At 46.6% G+C, this 20,322-nt stretch overlaps 1 protein-coding gene across 1 annotated transcript in view; it reads left to right on the top strand.

Annotated features, from left to right (window-relative positions):
* Positions 1-19,965, top strand: part of TTI1 (TELO2 interacting protein 1) — a 60,624-nt gene extending 40,659 nt beyond the window's left edge. Inside the window, exons 5-8 of the mRNA XM_006144121.3 lie at positions 1,661-1,801; positions 4,024-4,228; positions 4,525-4,612; positions 19,199-19,965. Coding sequence (XP_006144183.1) covers positions 1,661-1,801; positions 4,024-4,228; positions 4,525-4,612; positions 19,199-19,454 — 690 coding nt within the window. The 3' untranslated portion in view covers positions 19,455-19,965. The remainder of the gene's footprint in view (positions 1-1,660; positions 1,802-4,023; positions 4,229-4,524; positions 4,613-19,198) is intronic.
* The last annotated feature ends 357 nt before the right edge of the window (positions 19,966-20,322 follow it).

Here is a 20,322-nt window from a genome sequence, read left to right as displayed (position 1 = left end):
AGTGTGTGCATCTGTGAATCAAATATATTGTGACTTGTCCAGTTGGTGACAGAACTCAAACTCACAGCCAGTCAGTGATCCCAAAGTCACTTCCACAGCACTTCTGAGCTTTCTTTTATCCACTTGCCTAAGTATGGATCCCTGCAGGGCAGGGCCTCTTCTGTTCTTTGTTTCTATCCCAGTCCCAGTGTAGACCAGCATGTACTAAGCACAGTAAGGGTTTGCTGCTGCGTGGTGTCAGACTTCACGCAGTCTTTCTGCCTCTGACACAACCTCTACCTCCTCTTGCCCACTCTGCTCTAGGAAGACTGGCCTGTCTGTACAGGAGGGCAACCAGCACTGGTCGTACTGACTCCTACTACGACACTGACATGGGCCTTCTGTTTTCAGTGAGCTTTGAGATGTAAGAGATCAGGAAACATATTCCCAAGGAAGGTAGAAAACCAGTTTCCATCAAGGCTAGCCCAAAGCTTTCTTGTGAGATTAGCCTGTAGCTCAGCTGCCTGCTGGGATCTCTCAGCACTAAAAGACCTGGAATCTTGCCCACCCTGTCCACTTGCTCACCCTCCATTGCACCCCTCTTGTTCGCTGGCACCTGCCTCTCTTCAGTTGCTACACCTGAATCTAAGCAGCTCTTAATCTCTCTTCCCTTCCCCGATACCAGCCTCTCCAAAGCAGAGTGCAAATGCTCTCACTTCTCTGCCTCTGCCGCCATCACGTGGCCATATCACTTTGCTCCTCTCATGTGGACATGTGTTGTGGCCTCCCAAAGTACCTCCCCATGTCTCTCTCCCCTCTCAAGTCTCCCTCCACTCAACAGCCAGAGTAACCTTTTTTAAATGATGAATTATATCGTGTCACTTTCCTGCTTAAAACACTTCAGTGACTCCCCATGGCACTTCGTACAAAATAAAATATTCTTTTTTTTTTTTTCAATTTTATTCCACAAGCAAGAGAAACAGAGAGAAGAGCACCCCTAAAAGAGTCTTGATTCTGCAATCTAGCCCCAGATCATGGGCATATGTGTGGATGGGGGGAGGGCATGAAAATGGAACCTTCCCGGGCCCATGAACCTGGAAACTTCCCTTCTTTCAACCTCACAGAACTTCATGTTTTATCACTGTGCTACCATCTGACCCTGCACATGCATACAAATCCATACCATGACCCCTTCGTGATCCAGCCCCATCTTACCTGCCCTCCGCAGCATTCCACATTCCTGTTTCCATTTCCTAAGCACCATAAGCTTTGTCTCCCATCTGGATCTCCCTTGTCACAGTTTCCAGTTAAAGGAGTACTCTCTCCATCGTCACAGGACTAACTCCTACTCACCGTTTATGTCTTGTTTGCAGAGAACACAGTCTGCAGTTTCGATCCTTCCCTTGATTTCTTTGCATTTCACCTTTACCTTCCTTCCTGTCACAGTTGGTAGTCATCTAGTTATTTGGGTGTTACCTAATTAAGGCCCGGAAACTTGTGTATTTTGTTCCTGTGTATCCCACCAGTACCTAACCAGTGTCTGACATGTAATTGACCCTCAATAAACAGTTATCCAATTAATGTGTCTCTAAGCTTTATTTCTTTTCAATGATGACTTAATCCCACGTATTTTGATTCCAAGCCTTTACTGTCTACTGAAATCCTTCTTCTTTTCTGCCAGGTGCTGGATGTGCTGGATTTGTGTGTGATTGTTCTGCAGTCCCACAAGAACCAGCTCCTTCCCTTGGCTCATCGGGCTTGGCCCCCGCTTGTGCAGCGACTCACTAATGATGACCCCCTGGCAGTTCTCAGAGCCTTCAAGGTACTGTGCTGACACCCTCCCACTGTTTGTCATAACGGTGAATGTGATAAGCACAAAGCTCACAGGGTCCTTCAGATCAGTTCTTTTTATCTGATTGCAATGTGACATACCATGAAGAAACTAGAAAAATAGGAAAAGCACAGAGAAGAAAATAAAAGTCATTTTCCTTTGAATGTAAAGCAAAGTGAACTAGTAGATGAAAAGGACCAGTGGTTTTTACTGGGCATTTTTCATGGGTCAGGCAATGAGCTTGGCACTTCCCCACATGTGAACCCATCTCCACAACAATCTCACAAGGAAGGGGTATTACCCCCATTTTCGACAGAAGAGGAAACAAGTTTAGAAAAGTTAAGGAATTTTCTCAAAATCACACAGCTAGTAAGTAGAACCCAAACCTTTGAATTCATACTCATGTTTTGTTTTGTTTTTTAAATGTAATATATTTATTTTAATTGCCAAAGGTTACATGCACACACCAGAGAGAGAGAGAGCACCCCAATGGTGTATGGTCATGCTGCAATCCTTTTTCTCTCCATTTCTTCTTCCCAGCAGGATTTGGGGAACATGTACATGTGCCCAGCATATTTCTCAAGCCCCCACGGCCAGGGTTTATGATCAGGCATGTGGGAACCAGCTCCTTATGCGTAACGCTTAACCCCTCTGCTACAGGGCCAGCCCCATGCCCGTGTTCTTTGCACTGTTCAAGAGTCAAGGTGAACGGGCCTAGGTTCTAGCCAAGCAATTTGGGCAAAGCCCATGATACCTATTTCCAGGTTGGCCTTATGACTGCCTATCCCATTCTTTCTCACAGTATTGTCACAGATAAAATGGGACTATTTGGTGAAGTGCTCTAAACAGTGTGAGTGTGTGTTTGTGTGTGTGTGTGTGTGTATTATTCTCCCTTAGTTGGCTTATATTAACACATGTATTTTAGCTTTTTTATTTATATCCTTCCTTGTTCTAAAAATCACTTAAGGCAACCTACAAAGATACATTTACCATGGCAAGCTAACATAAATTAGAAGTAGATGAACAAGATGAGGCAAAGAAAAAAGATGTGTAGGGACATAAAATGAATCTGGGAATGTAACCAATATACTTGGCAGAAGTAGTTTGGTTTTCACTAAGATTCTTCAGCATTTACTGGACCGAGTTAAAACATATAAAATTGTTAATATTTTTCCAAAGTAAAATGATATGTGTATATGTTTTTGTGCATGTAGGTAGAGAGGAAGGGAAGAGGAATAGAGAGGGAGAGATGTATTGCTAAATCTTATTCAGATGTGCTGTTTTTCTTTATGAAAATTAATAGGTTATCTGAAATGACAGCTAGCACAGAAAAATGAAAAATGTAAAGATATGTGAGCCATAATGAAGGCTGCTTTTTCTATTTGAAGACAAGTCGATGTCACCTGAGCTCTGTAAAATCTTGTGCAGCCCAGCTGAGGGACCAGAAATGAGTGCCTTACTCTGCAAAGTCGGCAAACACTCTATGTGCTGGTTATGCCTTGCTTACCAATTTTTAAAGGAATTCCTATTATCCTGTATACTCAGTCTTGTGCAGCAGGGCAAAACGTTTCAATATGTTCTGCTAGAGAAAACTTAAAACGAGACATGCAAAGAAATCTGCCTGTCTTGAAAGATAGAATGAGGGTGATGTACATGAGAGATTGTGCAGTTGAACAGAAGGAACACTGAATTGGCTTTAACCACGGGGACCCTGCCTTGGCTCAGCCCAGGAACCCTGGCGCAGTCACTGCCCTCCTGGTATCTGCATGGGGTAGCAGCTGGGTCTTCGCATTCGTGTTTGTTCAGCTAGCTAGAGTTAAAAGCACAAGTCTTTTCTCAAGGGATGTTAGAAAGATTCAAGAGATGATCTATGTGAACTGCTTTAAGCTCTTCTGTTTTGTTTTTTTTTTTTTTAAACAGAAAAAAGGGAAGAAAACCAAGATATTAATCATATTATTCACCCAACCCAAGATTCCTTTGAATTATTCTCCGTGTAATCTGTATTTATGGATAGAAGCAGCCATGCCTTAGGAGCAGAGACCTCTGAATTCATAACTGTCAAAATCACAAACCATAGGCAAGAAATTAACAGCAGTAATTCTATTTTTTTTTTTCCCAAGCAGAGACCTAGATGAAATTGAATTACCAAGCATTCTTCAGCTTTCTTAGGCCTTGATGCTGTTCAATCACCAGATCGGGGGCTATTTCTGCAGGTCTTACGGACCCTGGGAGGCAAGTGTGGTGATTTTCTACGGAGCCGGTTCTGCAAAGATGTCCTGCCCAAACTGGCTGGTTCCTTAGTTACCCAGGCTCCCATCAGCGCCAGAGCTGGACCAGTTTACTCACACACGCTGGCCTTCAAGTTGCAGCTGGCTGTCTTGCAGGGCCTAGGCCCTCTCTGTGAGAGACTGGACTTAGGTAGGTTCCTGCCTCTCTCATGTGGACCCAAACTCTACGTTCTATCTCACTTCAGCCATTGCACTTGGCTCTCCTCTGCTTAGATGCCCTCCTTACCCGCCTCATGTGCATGCGCTTGAGTCTTACTTTGGCCTCACTCTTCCATTGGTCTTGACATGTACTTTGGCTTGCGGGATGGAGTGAAGAGCCCAGGGCATCTTGCTTACCTGTTCTAGTTTTCCTAGGTAGCATTTGGTTACTGCTTGTCCTGAATGAAGTCTGAGGGCCAGTGCTTATTTTGTTTTTCCTCTCTGCAGGTGAGGGTGACCTGAATAAAGTGGCTGATGCCTGCTTGATTTACCTCAGCGCCAAACAGCCCGTGAAATTACAAGAGGCTGCCAGGAGGTACGTCTGCTTGATCACCCGCATCTCTGTACGTTTAATCTAAATTACAGATGATTTGCTAATGGTGAGCAGAGTTGAGGCACCCCTACTCCCTTTTCTCTTCTCTCCCTTCTTGCCAGGTTATGATGATTTCTTTAACTGTGCCAACTCTAGAGGTGGTATTTTTACTAGACACATTTCTCTTTGCAAGTAACCTTTTCCTCTGCTGCAGTGTCAGCAACAATTGCAGAGGGGCCAAAAGCAGAAAGATGGTATGCTGAAGGGGACTCAGCCCTCTCCTAGTCAGAGGGTGATTGGCTTCTAGGCCCTGTTCCTGGCAACCAGGTCACCCTTACTCGTCTGTATGCCTCCGCTCCCGCAACAGCCAAGTGGAAGCACAAGGTTACTGACCTGGCACACCTTGACTCCATAGAGGTCTTAGCTGGGTGTTGGTGCCAAAAACCCTCACACATTGTATGAAAACTGGGTGTATGTGCAGGCAAGCACATGTGTACCTGTTTCTAGACAGAGTCCGCTCCAATCGTAAGATTCCAATAGAAGTCTTGACCCAAAATCATGGACTTCTGGCTTAAAGGGCCTTTTCTGATTCTGAAATTATGTGATTCCAATTTCTAAAAGTTTTGATCATGCTTCCTGGTGAATAGCAGTACTCTCTCTAACAGAAAAAAATCTATGTCTGGTGTCTTGAGTACTAAGGAACCAGAGTCCTCGTAAGCTGAAACTCTGAGCACAGCGTTACTCCCTACTCTTGCACCCCAAATGGCCCTCTTGTCCTAGCTCTCTTTCCAACTGGAAGGGAACAGCCTGCACCTGGAACTGCCAGCCCCTCCTGGGGCAAAGGCTGGCCTGTGTTTGTCCTCACACTGTGTGCTACCCTGAGCCCTGCAGCTCCTCGTCCAGCCCAAACGTGTCCTAGAGCAGAGCCCCTCCTCCTTCCCAGGCTTCTGGAGACACGTCCCTGATCATCCTTGGTGGGGCAGGAGTTAGGAGTCAACTCATTCCCTCAGGGACTGAAGAGGCTGCTCCGACTGTGAAATGAGCAGAGCCGACTTGCTCCCTTGTAAACCTTGCACTCCGTGGGAGTGATGGGAATATCTTTTTGAATTGATTTATTGTCCTTTGCAATTTTTTGCTCTTGATTTCCCCAGTTCCCTTTTTTCTTTCTGTCCCTTTCCCGTCACATCCCTTAGACCCAGAATCAGTCATGGTTTCTGGAACACTAGGTGCATCCCAAAGAGCTTCGTGCCCCTCAGCATTCTCATTCCTAAAAGAACCAACCTAGGGGAAAATGAGTCCTCCCTGGGCGGTGCCCCTGGAGCTGATTGTGCTGTGATTTAATGTGCAACTCGAGAGTATACTGAATTTATCTTGAAGTAAATTCTTTTGGGTGCCTCTTACAACCGAAATGTACAAAGGGCTGATTTGCACACTCCCTGTCCCATTCTACTTTTTCTACACCCACCCACCCCCTTCCATCTCGGATTTAGAGCCATCAAACAAGCCCACATTCGCAATTCATTATCTTTTCATTTCTAATTCTCTTTCTTGCTGCTGAAAGCAATTAAACACGGAATTGGGCCTGGCTGAATCTTGAGTTGGTATTCAGGGTGTCAGGAGGTAGAAAACGCAGCCAGGCCACTTGGTGCAGCTCGCCTTTGTTTGCTCCACTGCATTCCAGTTGGGGTTGAGTCAAATGACCTCCTTCCTGACAGGCCAGAGGAGAGGGAGGGCAGGACTGATTGCTTCACATGCACATCATCTGCAAACTTATTTTGAAGTCAGGGGAAAAAAAAAAAATCAGTGCTGTCCTTGATCAAGAACTGATCTGGCATCTTGATTCAGAAATTAATAAGCTTTTTAAATGGGAGAAGCAGCCTGAGACAATAAGAAATCTGGTCTCTTTGTGAGCCTCGTTGCTGTGTGAAGAGAGGGAAATTAAGGGCTGGTTAGTGCTAAAACAGTCCAGCCTACTGGTGCTGATGAACCAGGCCCCTTGCAGAGATGGAGCCCTCCCTCAGCGAATGACTTCACCATTAATCCAGTTGTTTGTCCTTAATTCTTCTCTTTCCTTCACAGTCCACAGCCATTACCAAATGTAAAGCCTGTCTACCTAACTTAGAAAATCTCCCTTAAAGTTGTCTGCTTCCCTTCCCCTCCAAGCCACCAGCATGGCCAGGCTACCATTATCTCATCCCCAAACAACCACAGAAGCTCCTCTGTGGTCCCCAGACTCCTCTCCTGCCTCCTCCTAAGTATTATCCACACAGCAAGCAAAGCAACGTGTGCACACAGACACACACACACAAACACACACGCATACACATACACACACCCTCTCTCAGGGCAGAAGAAGGCTGTTGTGTTCTTTGCAGGAGCCCAGTGGGGACCCTTAGAGATGGGAATTTATAAAAAAAAATCAAGCCTCAGCTGAGTATTCAGAAGAACCAGTAATGGTCAGAGATGGCCTGGCTCCCCTCAAAGGTAGGAAGTTTCCAACCCTGTACAGATGACCGGCTTGCTTTAGAAGTGGCTCCTCTGTCTGCCAGACAGCTGGCAAGGGAACCTGTGAGGTGGGGCTGTTCTGAGCCTCCGAGATCCTGAAAGGAGATGGAGAAACACTATGGCTATGGGCCCGCTGCCATGTCTGGGACCCTCTCTGGCAGGTGGGATTAGGCCCTCAGGGGCAACCTTTATGGTGTTGGGGTGGAGGCAAACCTGGCAGCTCCGTGGAAGTGTCTCTTTATGTGCCTTACCATTAGTTTTGTTCCTTCCTCCTGTTTGCTTTTCTTGGCTTCAAAGAATGACCAAGCCTGTGTTTGCTTTTTTAATTTGTCATATTAAATATAGCCTTTGTGGCAGGCTTTTACATCCAGGCTGTAAACTCTAGAAATGGAAATTGATCAGGGGGTGGTTGATATAACCAAGGCAGTAAATGCTAAGAACGGAGATGCCATTCCAGTTTAATGCTTTTATCCAGCGAATGTGCCTTGTAAGGAGCAGGCATAAATCTTGCAACTTGGGGGAGGGGTAGGTGGGGGCAGGGTAATAACCTTGCTGTATGTTACCACCAGGTGTCACTGTTAACTGGCGATGCAAAAAAAAAAAAATACCGGCTCCCCCAAACTCCGTCTAGTTAAATGACCTCAGTGGATAACGAAGGAAGAAATTATATATGAAGAAATTATATAGGGGGTGTGGGAGAAGGGGTCAGCATACCAGAAGCCAAAAATAAAGCAGTGGCCCAGAGCATAATCACGGGATGATGGATAGTAGGTCAGATAAGCCACGCCCCCTCTCAGTGATTACAGGGGCAAATTGTAAATTCCCCGTGGCCCTGGAAGACTCCCAGATGTCTCCCAGTAGGGAGTGGACCTCCACAGTTCTATGCCTTTCTGGTCATGGAGTCTTTTCCTCCCATACATGAAGGGAGTTTAAGATGAGAACATTCACCCCGTATTTCCACTTTTCCTTCAGGCCGTGCATGCACACAGCCTGGCTTCACTAACTTTATTAAAACCACAGTCCTTGAGCCAATCTCTTAGCTCTGATACTCCCGTCTTTTGCAGTGAGGTCTTATATCATCTGCAAAAGTGAGCCTTTTAGCCTGTGCTAAAAGCAAACAAAACCAGGCGTTACCCATTTTTGAAAAGATGAAGTCTCACAATACAGGACCAGAGCTCTTAGGCTGCTTCATCTCTACCCCTACTCCTCCTCCCACCAACCTGAGTCCAAGGGGGATGCAGGTGCCAGCAGGTAGTGACCCACTGGTACACCTGGGTGTGTAGGTGCCTACTAATGCCTGCTAGTTGTTAGCACTGCAGTTTCTGTGTGCGTGTGTGTGGTGGGGAGGGGTTTGCCTTCCAGCCCGCTCTGCCGGGCCACTGTGTAGGAGGGCAAAAGGCAGCAGCCTCAGAGTTGGACAAACCTAGGTTCACGTCGTACTGACTGTGTGGCCTTGGGCAAACGATTTTGTTTCCTTGCACTTCATTTCCTTCCTCTGTGAACTGAGGGTGGCTCTAACACCTTCCTCATGGGCTCTGTGCAGATGAAGTGCATTAGTGTGTTTAGAGTCTACTCTGTTCGTTCATTCTGTAGGTTGGTCACGGGGCTGCTCTGTGCCAGGCACTGTTCTGGGCACTGAAAATGGAGGAGACAGGACACAGGAGGCCTCTGCCCTCGTAGTGCTTTTTTTTTTTTTTTTAAGTCTGCTTATTTGTTTCTTCTAAAAGAGGGAGAGGCATCCCAACATGGCCAGCAAGTCACAATCCACCCCAAGTCTCAGCTGGCCCAGATCATGGGCACATATGTATGCCCAGTGTGATCAGGGAGGTCCCGGGATGGGAACCCAGGCCCTTTGCCATGTGAGTGCAGTTGTGTTGCTGCCATGCCACCACCTGGCCCCCATGGTGCTATTTATGTATGTACACACACCTCTGTGGGTTATATATAAATTAAGCAGATATATGATGCCGTATGTGTATATTACGTATACATATATTACATATCCTTGGCCGTAGTATTTCTGGGAAGCCTGCCTCCTCTTCAGTGCCTCCTCTTTACTGAAATCTGAAAGGTTTTCACCTCAAAAGACCTTTTTCATGTTAATTGTGCCATCCCCACACCCCGGTTTGCCTGAGAAGTCAGGGCCAGGTTTGAAGGTTCATTTACTGACTGACTTCCCTGCTTTCTTTCTAGCGGTAGGATGCTAGCCCATCAGAGAACCAGCCCGTACCTTCAAACCGTGGATGAGCACAGCCTGCACAGGCTCGTTCATTTCATCCCTGTCAGAGCCTCAGCTCCTGTCTTTACCACACATGCGCCTATTATATTTGAACGGATCGGGAGCCACAGAAGTGATCCGTTAGTTCAGCTGAGCTTGAAATTAGTAACTCCTTCCCTTCAATGGTGTGGGCAGTTGGTTTGAACTTGGACTGCAAAGATGTTTCCCCTTCAGACTGCACCTAGCATGGAAATGAGGGCACTCCTAATATTTTTCCTTTTGACACTTGATTAATAGTTGACAAATTCAGACCCAAGTAGTTAGCTTTCCTGTTATCCACCTTTTGATAGGCGTTGCTGCTTTTCTTTTCAAGGCCCATTGTTCTAAAAATACACTCAGATCTGAAGCTGTTCGCTGTGCATATATAGGCATGGTTTCATGGTGTCAAAGATAAGAGACATCTGCCATGCAGATTGCAAAGTGGCTTGCTGGATTTCAGATCTGAAGGTAGGAACCTCTGTGCTATTTAAGTCAGATGCTGCCAATCCTTTCCCCACTTCCTTGGCTTTATCATCTAACTGATAGTCTGCCAGGGTCAATCGTTTTACCACCCAGTGGGAAAGCCTAGTGCGGGGTGTGTGTGCACAAGTCAGCGTGGTGCTGGGTCGGGAGCATCCTGCTCTTGATGGCAGTTCGAGCCTGGTAGCCGTGCAGCCTGCACGATGTCTGATGGGGAGGTCATTTTGTGATTTTGCAGGGTCTGTTGTTTGTCCTGAACCACTTAAGATGCTGGACTGAATGTGATATCAGTACCAAGTAAAATAACCAGAGAGCAGGGCCAGTAGGTGGAGTGGTGGTTAAGGTGCTAGACTCCCACATGGTCAACCACAGTTCAAATCCTGGGCCTGGTGGCTTGCTTTCTCACCTCTCCTTCTCTCTCTCTCTCTCTCTCTGATGATTGCACATGCCCTGTAGCAAATAATTTTTTTTTTGAGAGGTTTTTGCTATAGGGCAAATGAGCTTGCCAAAAAGACAGAGAGAGACAGAGAGATAGAAAGCGAGAAATCACCCCCCAGGGGGGTGGGCACACACACACACGTGCCCAGCGTGAGTTTAAGCCGCCGGGTCCAGGATTCAAACCACAGTTGACTACGTGGGAGTCCAGCGACATAGCTATTATGCTAACTACTGGTCCCAGCAAATAGGTTTTTTTAAAAAAATCAATAAACAACTGGGGAAATGGTCTCAGTTGTATTCTTGTATGTATATATGTATATATATATTTTTTTTTTTGAGAGGTTTTCACTATAGGGCGCGTGCGCTCGCCAGACAGACAGAGACACAGAAAGCAAGAAATCACCCCCCGGGGGAATGGTCACGCCGCAATCCCTTCTCCTCCATTCTCCTCTCGGGATCTTGGGCATGCACGCACATGCGCCTGGCGTGAGTTTTAAGCCGCTGGGCCCGGTGTGAACCGCAGTCGACTACGTGGGAGTCCAGCGACACAGCCATTACGCTAACTGCTCGTCCCTTGTATGTATATTTATTTAAAAGATTTTTATTAGGCCTCTTCTGATGAGCCAAGTACTGTGTGGAGAGTTGAAAATTTCGAAGACGAATACCAAGTTCCAGTTGGCCTCACATTGCTGTTCAATAATAATATAACCATGGGCCAATTCATTTACTTCTCAATGTCTCTGTTTCTTCATCTGTAGACTGAAATAAACATGTCTGTTACTTTTTACCTAATACAATTATTTTAAGGATTCAGTCAAGTTATGTATATTAATTTTTTAATACAAAATATCACAAAAAAGTAAAGAAGCCAATAAATAATAGTTATAAATCATGATTTTAAAGAAAAAAAGCCAATAAATAATAGTTATACATCATGATTTTAACTCCCCCTTTATTCCATACACAACGTGGGCCATCTTTTTTTAAAAAACTTTATTTATTATTATTATTATTAATTTCTAGTTTGATCAGGCAGAGAGAGAGGGAGGGACAAGTGAGAAAGCAAGCCACCAGGTCCAGGATTTGAACCACGGTTGGCCATGTGGGAGTCCAGCACCTTTAACCACCATGCCACCTGCTAGCTCCGGGGTATCTTCTAAATTAAGTGTATGCAACAAGAAAAAAGGAAGTGAATACATTTTTTAAAAGAGAAAAAAGTAACGAGAGTGAAAGCCAGATGAAACCAGAGTTGAGGTTAATATGTATAAAACTCAGGGCTGGAGCCCTGTATCCTTACTGGGGGTGATCTTTGAAAGTGGCTCTGCCCGCCCAACAGAAGCAAAGGGGAGCACAGTCTGTTGTGCAGCGTCCGGATGACTAGAATCAGAATCAGAATTTAGAAAAAGAAAAGAAAAAGCTTTACAGGAAAAAAAGCACAGCTTTTCTTGTTACTGAACCTTAAGGAAATTTCTCCATGGGTTGTCTTCGAACACTGGGTACCGTCATGACTAATACCCTCGACGTCCTTGCAGTAAATACAGAAGTACGTTTCCTAGAGCCGTTTCTTCAGACAGCTGTGAGTGGAGGCTGCTGACTTAGGGCCAAAGCACAGGTTACGACGGAGCAGTTCGGAGAGAAGGGGGCCAGATAGGTAGGCTGCTAGGAAGAGGTCTTCATCTTCAAGGGTACAGGGAGGGGCAGGAGACACTGCACAAGGCCCAAGAGTGCAGCCAGGTGGGGCCAAGGCCCAAGTCAGCCTCCGCAGAGCTCAGCACAGAAGGCCGCTTTGGAGTCTGCCCAGCAGCGTCGTCACAGGATCTAGGCCTGGGAGGCCTGGAGGCGGCAGAGCTGGCCAGATGGAAGGGGCTGCTTTAAAATCTCACCCAGTGGGAATTAAACCCTTCTAGGTTCTGGCTTATTTTTGAATTGTCTATAACAGATTGGGCCTCTCAGTGCCATATCCTTTTAAATATGCAGAAAGCAATGGAATCATTCCATTGCATTTATGATACTTCGTCTTGTGGTACTTTAGGGGCACGATTAGCATTGTACGCTTCTACTGGTGTTTATGGTTTTAAATCCTATCTACGTTGCATTTAAATATTTTTAATACGGCTCTCTGTGAGTGTGCATGTTGGAGTTAGATCGATAGATGAATGGTTTTGAACAGGTAAATATAGTTAAGTGTAACGAGTATATATCGCTGCAAAGGTAATTGGTAGTATTTATTTGGAGAGTAAATTGTTGCTTCAAGTCATAATCCTCCATTTCCAACATTTAGAAACAAAAAACGACCTCCGTGCAGGGAAAGATAGCTAAATTGAATAGCAGGAAAGGACAGGCTTGAAATACTGGTTAACCAATGAACCGAGACCCATTAGAGTAAATTACCGAGTATAGAAACATAGCCCCACTGCTTGCTGGCTAGGACACATCGACACCCTGAGCATCCATTTATTTAAAAGGGAGCACACGGCCTCATTTGCAGCATCAGCCCGTACACAGTAATGGGAGAAGAGACGGCCAGGAAATAGAAGAGCGTGGAGGCTGTTCTGCTAGAGAAGGAACATCCGGGAGGCTAAAATAACTTTGTGGATATGCTTGCTTTCTAACAAGTGAGTTTATTTTTGCCAAATCCGATCGCATTTAGTCATGCCCATGTAGAGATAGCCTGCATCATATTCTTAAGGAGACATCCCTGAGTAAGTTCTTTAGAAGGCCCAATAAATAAATAAACAAACAGAGCACAAAGCCACAGGTTCTTTACCACTGGCATTTACCCTGACAGCTCATGAGAGCGTTTTATAAATCCAGAAAGAGACAAAGAACAGCAGATCCCTCAAGCAAGTAATTGACAGAAAAAGAATAGCCTGTCACACAGGAGGGCTGGGAGCCCTGCATTTCAGTTACAGTTTATTTAGCTTTGCTGGGCCTCGATTGGCTGACGGTTTTCTAGAGCTCCCTTTGAGCAGATGTTGTCTAGACAGAGATGGTGAGGCCACACTATAATGTTTGCTTCAGTGGCACAGGGGTTTCTTTTGGCTTTTGCCATATTTGTAGAGGACGAGGGGGACAGCTAGCAACTATGCTTGAGAACTGCCATGAGCTACTGGAGCCGGGAAGGACCTCAGCCCCGACCTGGCTCACCACTGTTAGAGCTCCCTTTGAGCAGATGTTGTCTAGACAGAGATGGTGAGGCCACACTATAATGTTTGCTTCAGTGGCACAGGGGTTTCTTTTGGCTTTTGCCATATTTGTAGAGGACGAGGGGGACAGCTAGCAACTATGCTTGAGAACTGCCATGAGCTACTGGAGCCGGGAAGGACCTCAGCCCCGACCTGGCTCACCACTGTCTTTAGAGAGGGACAGCTAGCAACTATGCTTGAGAACTGCCGTGAGCTACTGGAGCTGGGAAGGACCTCAGCCCTGACCTGGCTCACCACTGACTTTAGAGAGAAGTGACTGGCCACACACTTCTTCCAGAAACTTTCCATGGTTCCACCCACACGTGATTGCTGTATGACCACGTTGCATCATGGGCCAGCCTCTGTGATCAGCCTGTCTTCCCCACCAGGCAGGGTGCCCTGAGCCCGGAGCCTTTGTCCATGGATCTCTGTGGCCCAGGCAGCTCGCACAGTGCCTGGGCTAGACCGGGTGCTGCTAAATGTTTGATGAGCCAGGCAAGATAAGACCTAGACCCAGCTGGCCAGATTCCAGGAGCATATTTCCTACCTCCCCAGGCGACCTCACCCCCAGCGTGCTCACTCAGAGCACCCCAATATTGATCGTAAAGGAATGAGCGGCTGCTGTTGGTTTGGCATCTGGAGTTTATTAGGTACTTACTGATACCCGTCAATTGTAGATAGGGCTGAAGTGCAGAGAAATGGCTGCCTGCATGAAGTGAAATTCAATAAAACCGCATTTTAAGTGAAAAATCAGTATAAACACCAGGCTTCTTTGCCATGGAAACAGAGGTTGCTTAGAAACTGCCTAACGGCGAGTTCTAAATTTTTTAAAGTCAAGTTATCATTTAAGCTACACGGCCCTACAGGTTATTGAGAGATAATCACTCGCCTCAGGACACTCGGAGGCATGAGGCACAGCTGAGTGCCTCCCGATACTCTGGGGACCAGATAATCTCTTGATAACTGTGCTCCCTGGAGCCACTGATTTGGGCCTGGGGGAAGGAGAAAGGAATTTTTGTTCAGGAGTTAAATGGTGTACATATATTTTTTAAAAAGTGTTTCTCTTTAGGTTTAAAAAAAAAAAAAGATGGAACTGGCCATTCGCCATGTTCAACAGCCATCTCTGGCCCGTGTCGCAAGATGTATTGGGAACATTTTCCAGGCCGTTACCCCAGCCACTTCAAAGCAGAGGTCCTGTCTTTGTCTTCAGTTTTGGATTATGTAAAAAGGGCTTTGGAGGACTTCAGCTTTCAGCTTCTGGCTCTCTAGGGGGGTCAGTCTTCCCAGCTCAGGCTGGGCAGGAAGTGGTCTGAGGACAAATTGGTGCCTGAGTTTGGAACAAAGCCTGGCCACTGAGCTCTCAGACCAGACCGGAGCCACAGGCTCAGCTCCCAGGGGCTTAGAGCCAACGAGGGTCCAGGTTCAGAACTTGTCGGTGTTTAGAGCTCAGCGGGCCAGATGCCTCTCACCGGGCAGGAGCACGCTCTGCTGCCAACCATCTGGTTGCGCGGCCTGCTGTTTGCTCCCACCTTAGGCATGCGGAGGGCAAAGTACATCGCTTTCTTTCCTTCTTGAAAATAATAGGTGAGGGACCAGCAGTCGTAATGGCTATGTCGCTGGACTCCCATGTAGTTGACGATTCGAGTCTCGGACCCAGTGGCTTAAACTCACGCTGGGAACGTGTGCATGTGTGCCCAAGATCCCGAGGGGAGAATGGAGGAGAAGGGATTGTGGTGTGACCATTCCCCCCCGGGGGGTGATTTCTTGCTCTCTGTCTTTCTGTCTTTCTCTCAAAAAAAAATAAGAAAAAAGAAAATGATAGGTGAAATTAGAACCCCATTGGCTGAGAATCAAGACCACCCCTTCTCCCCGCCAAGTTAGTATGGAGGAAATTATGAGTGAGACAAAAGACAAATGTTTTGCCCTTTTCAAAGTGTCTGAGAATTATCCATGGCATGGCGGTACTGCCAGGGTTGGTAGTGATAATTATTCCTTAGACACACGTACACACACTCACACACTCACACACTCTCTGGAAGGAACCGTGTTTTCATTATACACTTCAAAGTGTTTTCCTGCACCTCATCTCCTTGGAGCCTCAGAACAAACCTGTGAGGAGGGTGGGCCGGGTGTGATCATCTTCCTTTGGAGAAAGGAAACAGACTCACAAGGCAAACTAATTTGCTTCCAGCCACAGAGGCAGAAGGAACTCACACTGCCTGCCACTCTAGGGGTTCTACCCCTTTAACAGCAAAGAAATGAGACCCAAAATCATTCTTCTAAGAGCTTGGCTCTTGATTAATCAAAGAAGGTGAACTTTGTACACATTTTTCCTTTGCTTCCTGTTAGCATTTAATTTGGGGATCTCTCAGGGCAAAGAGTGGCTTCCTTCTTTTTTCTTTCCTGCCAGTGAATACGTCTGCATTTAGCCAGTTAAAAGGGCTCAGAAAATGAACATTGCAGCATTTTCATGCCATGTAAGTCAGAGCAGACCTACGACTTAACTGAGCTGTGGCACTACTTTGCTGGGTGTCTCCCAGAAAAAAACATTCCTTGAAGCTGGGAGAACGCCATGCTGTAGCTTGAGAAACTGCTCCAGTTCTTGAAGAGGGGGAAAAAAATAAAATGAAACCATTTGCATTCTAACAGTCTTTGGCACAAGGGAAAACTGTCAACTGTATCACGTGTAAATAGAAATCTGCTTCCCGTTTCTGGTCTGTTTTTTCATAATTTCCCTTGCCACTCTAATTATCAAAGATATTTTTGTTTTTAAACAAAAATTGTCTCCCACGCAGGCCCCATCTCCTTTCTGCGGTGAAGTGGAAACGATGAATTAGAATATTCTAATCACTTCTCCAGCAACCACTGTAGAGGTTATAAACATAAGATTATCCTAAGCAAAGAAAACTTAAATTGTTTAGGCACAGAACAGGTCAGGAAAAAATCTTAAGCATCTCTCCTCCCCACAGCCTGCCTTTCTTACCTCCTTAGCCTGTGTATATTAAAACCAAGGAAGAATCCAAAACGGAGGTTAGACCCAAATGCTCTAAGGACATAGATATTTCAGGTTAATTAAATTAAAAAACAAATTTCAGCACTGTTTAGCAAGCATTTAATTTTCCATTTGAAGCCCAGAAGTGTGCATGAAACTCCTAGGAATAATTGTCAAGAGTAAAATGTTATCCATCAAACAGATCCTATATGGTCTGTTAGTTGGAAGACACTATATAGGGCTTAATCTGTGTTTTAAACCTCAGCAAAATGGGCCTGCTCATTTGCACAGAGTTAAGTACTGTCTTTAGGGAGGCAGATCCCATGTGGCCAATCTTGGTTCTACTCTCAGCAGCTTGGAAAACATGCCAAGTGCATAAGAGTATATGCCCACAGTCCGACAGGAAGAAGGGATGGAGGACTGTGGTGTGACCATGGCCCATGGTGGGAGGCAAGGGGGAGTTCTCTCTCTCTCTCTGGTGTGTGCATGTACTCTGACCACTTAAAGAAGAAAATTCCTAGCAAAACCCTAAGTGAAGAACATCCTCCATTTTTAGAAATGAAGAAACTGGGACTAGGGCTAGTTAAATAATTTCTCAAAGCCGCATGGCTGGTGATGCCTTGAGAACATGAATCTTGTTAATAATGATGTTCGTTATGCCTTCCTTGGTGGTGAGCAGCTGACCTCTCCTTCAGATCCTTCCATAGAACATACTATTCCTGAAAGGAATGTCATCTTAGGGCATTAATGTGCCACCTGATAAGTCACTGAGTCCTCATTAGAGTGAGAACCTGTTCAATCAAGACCTTTCTGAATGTCTGCCATGTGCCATGACAGCCTCAGGCCTAGCAGTGACCAGAGCAGAGGTGGTCACTGCCCTCAGGGAGCTTACACTGCATGAAAGGGAGACGGCCAGTGGACAAGTACCCATATGTGCCGGGACAGGTATCCCGGAAGAGAAAAGTAAGGACAACACCTGAGCCAATGGCCTGGGAGGCACGCCTCTCTGAGCATGAGATGGTGCGTGCACTGAGATGGCCGGGCTGGCTGAGAGGAAGTCGGCCAGCCTGGACTGAAAAGCCAGATTCGGAGTCACAGCCAGGGGCATGTCAGCCAGGTGCAGGAAGGGTACGCCTGAACCGCCTAATGTGGTGGCCCTGGACCTGAGTATACAGAGACAAGGTTTTGACCCCGAGTCAGGCCACCACATAGAACCCACACCCTTGGTGGGTTTATGGCATCTGCAGGCCCAGGGCCTTGAGCTCTGTCTGTGTCGTGTAGAGCAGTGGTCCCCAACCTTTTTGGCACCATGGACCGGTTTTGTGGAAATCAGTTTTCCCATGGACCAGGGGGAGAGGGCGGAAAGCTGAGGGGATGATTTGGGGATGTGTCAAGCACATTGCATTTATTGTACATTTTATTTCTACTATTATTACATTGTGCTATAGAATGAAATCATTATACAACTCTCCATAATGCAGAATCAGTGGGAACCCTGAGCTTGTTTTTCTGTAACTACCCAGTCCCATCTGGGCTCCTACAAGAATCCAATACCACCACTCCACTGATCTGACGGGCAGCGCTCAGGCTATACGACAGGCAATGGGGAGCAGCTATAAACACAAATGAAGCTTCACTCGCCCACCACTCAATTGTGTGGCCCAGTTCCTAACAGGCCACAGACCCATCTGATCCATGGGGACTGGGGATCCCTGATGTATAGGACAGAGATTATGGCGCAGGATTCAACTGGTCCTGTGCTGGGAGAATAAAGATGCCCTTTGCCACCCTGTGAGGAGCAGCATGTTCTGTTCATCTGGTCCCCACGGGTACACACGCTCCCCCCAGGAGAGCCAGGAGCATTTTTTTTTTTAGAGATTTTTGCTATAGGGCGCGTGCGCTCGCCAGACAGACAGAGAGAGACAGAGAGACAGAAAGCAGGAAATCACCCCCCAGGGGGGATGGCCACGCCGCAATCCCTTCTCCATTCTCCTCTCGGGATCTTGGGCACACATGCACACGCGCCTGGCGTGAGTTTAAGCCGCCGGGTCTGGGACGCGAACCGCGGTCGACTACATGGGAGTCCAGCGACATAGCCATTACACTAACTGCTGATCCCGAGCCAGGAGCATGTTTTCAGACCACCAAAAATCCATGGCTCTGGTGGACAGAAAGGGCTAGCTATAGAGGTCAGCCGGAAGCTGGAGGCCCCACACTGAGGACCTACAACTCAGAAGCAGAAGCAGAGACCTTGCTTGCCCAGGGTCTCTGAGCAGACGAGAGTCCTGCTCTGGTCTGGCCCATCCGCATATGCTTTCCCCTAGCACCCCCACCCTTGCCCCAGGCTGGGCCTGGGAGCCCAGTGGAGCCTGTAATGAAGGGTGGGCCCTCTCGCTTTTCTTCTTTTTGAAAACCCCTGCTTTGCACTCCGAATCTCAGCCGATTTCTTTGCCAAGAGCTTGTTTGATGTCAATATTGTTCTGCTCAGACTAATTACTGTATGCCAATGGATATGAAACTGTTTACCTCTATTTCTGCTAGGCTTTGGGACCATCCTAATGGCCTTGTCTTATGAACTAAAGTGGGTTTGTTCTGTTATTTGAAATGATCTGATGTTACCAGTTTCTTCTCAGATAGCCCAGTAAACAGTCTCGAGTGGAATAGTTTCACACATCCCTGCTGTCCCCTCCCCTCCCTGCTTTCTCCTCTCACTCCTTTCCATCTCTCCACAGCGTCTTCCTCCACTTGATGAAAGTAGACCCGGACTCCACCTGGTTCCTCCTGAACGAACTTTACTGCCCCATGCCATTCATACCACCCCACCCGAGCCTCCTGCCTGTGCAGCTGCGGGGGGCCACCGGGCAGCAGAACCCCTACTCAGCCAACGTGCTCTGCCTACTCGAGGAGCTTCAGGGACCCCACTCCCCACTACAGGCCATCGGTGAAGAGCTCACCTCTTCTCTCCCCTGCCAGCCAGAGTTGGGCTGACCCCGTCCCAGCTGAAAGTGGAGGCGGTGGTTGCAGAGAAGGTGGGTTAGACAGCCAATCGATGTATAAATTGATCGATCACACACTGCCTAGAAATTGGATTGAAGGAAAGTAGCTGACTGTTATTTATATTTCATACCTTGTGTTTTCAAATGACATTGTCTGGTGGCTCTAAGGGTTTAACTCCTTAGCCTACCATCTCGACAGCTCTAGCTGTCTTACAGGCCACATGTCGGCGCACACAGGCATGCGTGCACATGCACACACGTGCACACACACACACAGGTGCTTACTGGTGTGTAGCATGGAGTTCTTGGAGTCCCGAGGACCATGTTTAAGTATCTCATATCACAGAACCTTCCAGAAGCAGCCTGCCATCACACCCGGGTCAGTCCCCCTCCATCCGCACACGTCTCCCTCTCCTCGATAATGAGGTGGAACTAATTTGTTGTACCTAACCTGTTCTTTGGAAAAAAATGAAGTAAAGACACTTCTTGGATGAAAAGTTTGATCGAGAGCTCACTTTGAAGTATGTTCTTTAAATTGGGTGTTTTTTTTTCTTAAATGAATGGGTAATCCAGAACCACGGTATAAAAATCCAAGCAGTACGAAACAGAAGAGCGAGAAGTACGTCCCCTCCGCATCTCCCAGCCATCTGGTTTTCCTCCCCAAGGGCAACACTCATAACAATTTTTGGATACCTTTTAAAGAGGAGATTATTATTTTTTTAACTTTCTACTCTGGGTAATAGTATAGTGATAAGGAGATTGGTTTTTTAATTTTTTACTGTAATGAAGTCCCACATACCCATAACCCAGCTTCACTGGTTTGTAGCACACAGCCAGCCCTGTTTCGTCTATACCCCTGC

The sequence above is a fragment of the Tupaia chinensis genome, unplaced genomic scaffold (assembly GCF_000334495.1).
Source record: "Tupaia chinensis unplaced genomic scaffold, TupChi_1.0 Scaffold000115_1, whole genome shotgun sequence".
Taxonomy (NCBI): Eukaryota; Metazoa; Chordata; class Mammalia; order Scandentia; family Tupaiidae; genus Tupaia; species Tupaia belangeri.
This window is presented reverse-complemented; position numbering and strand designations above follow the sequence as displayed.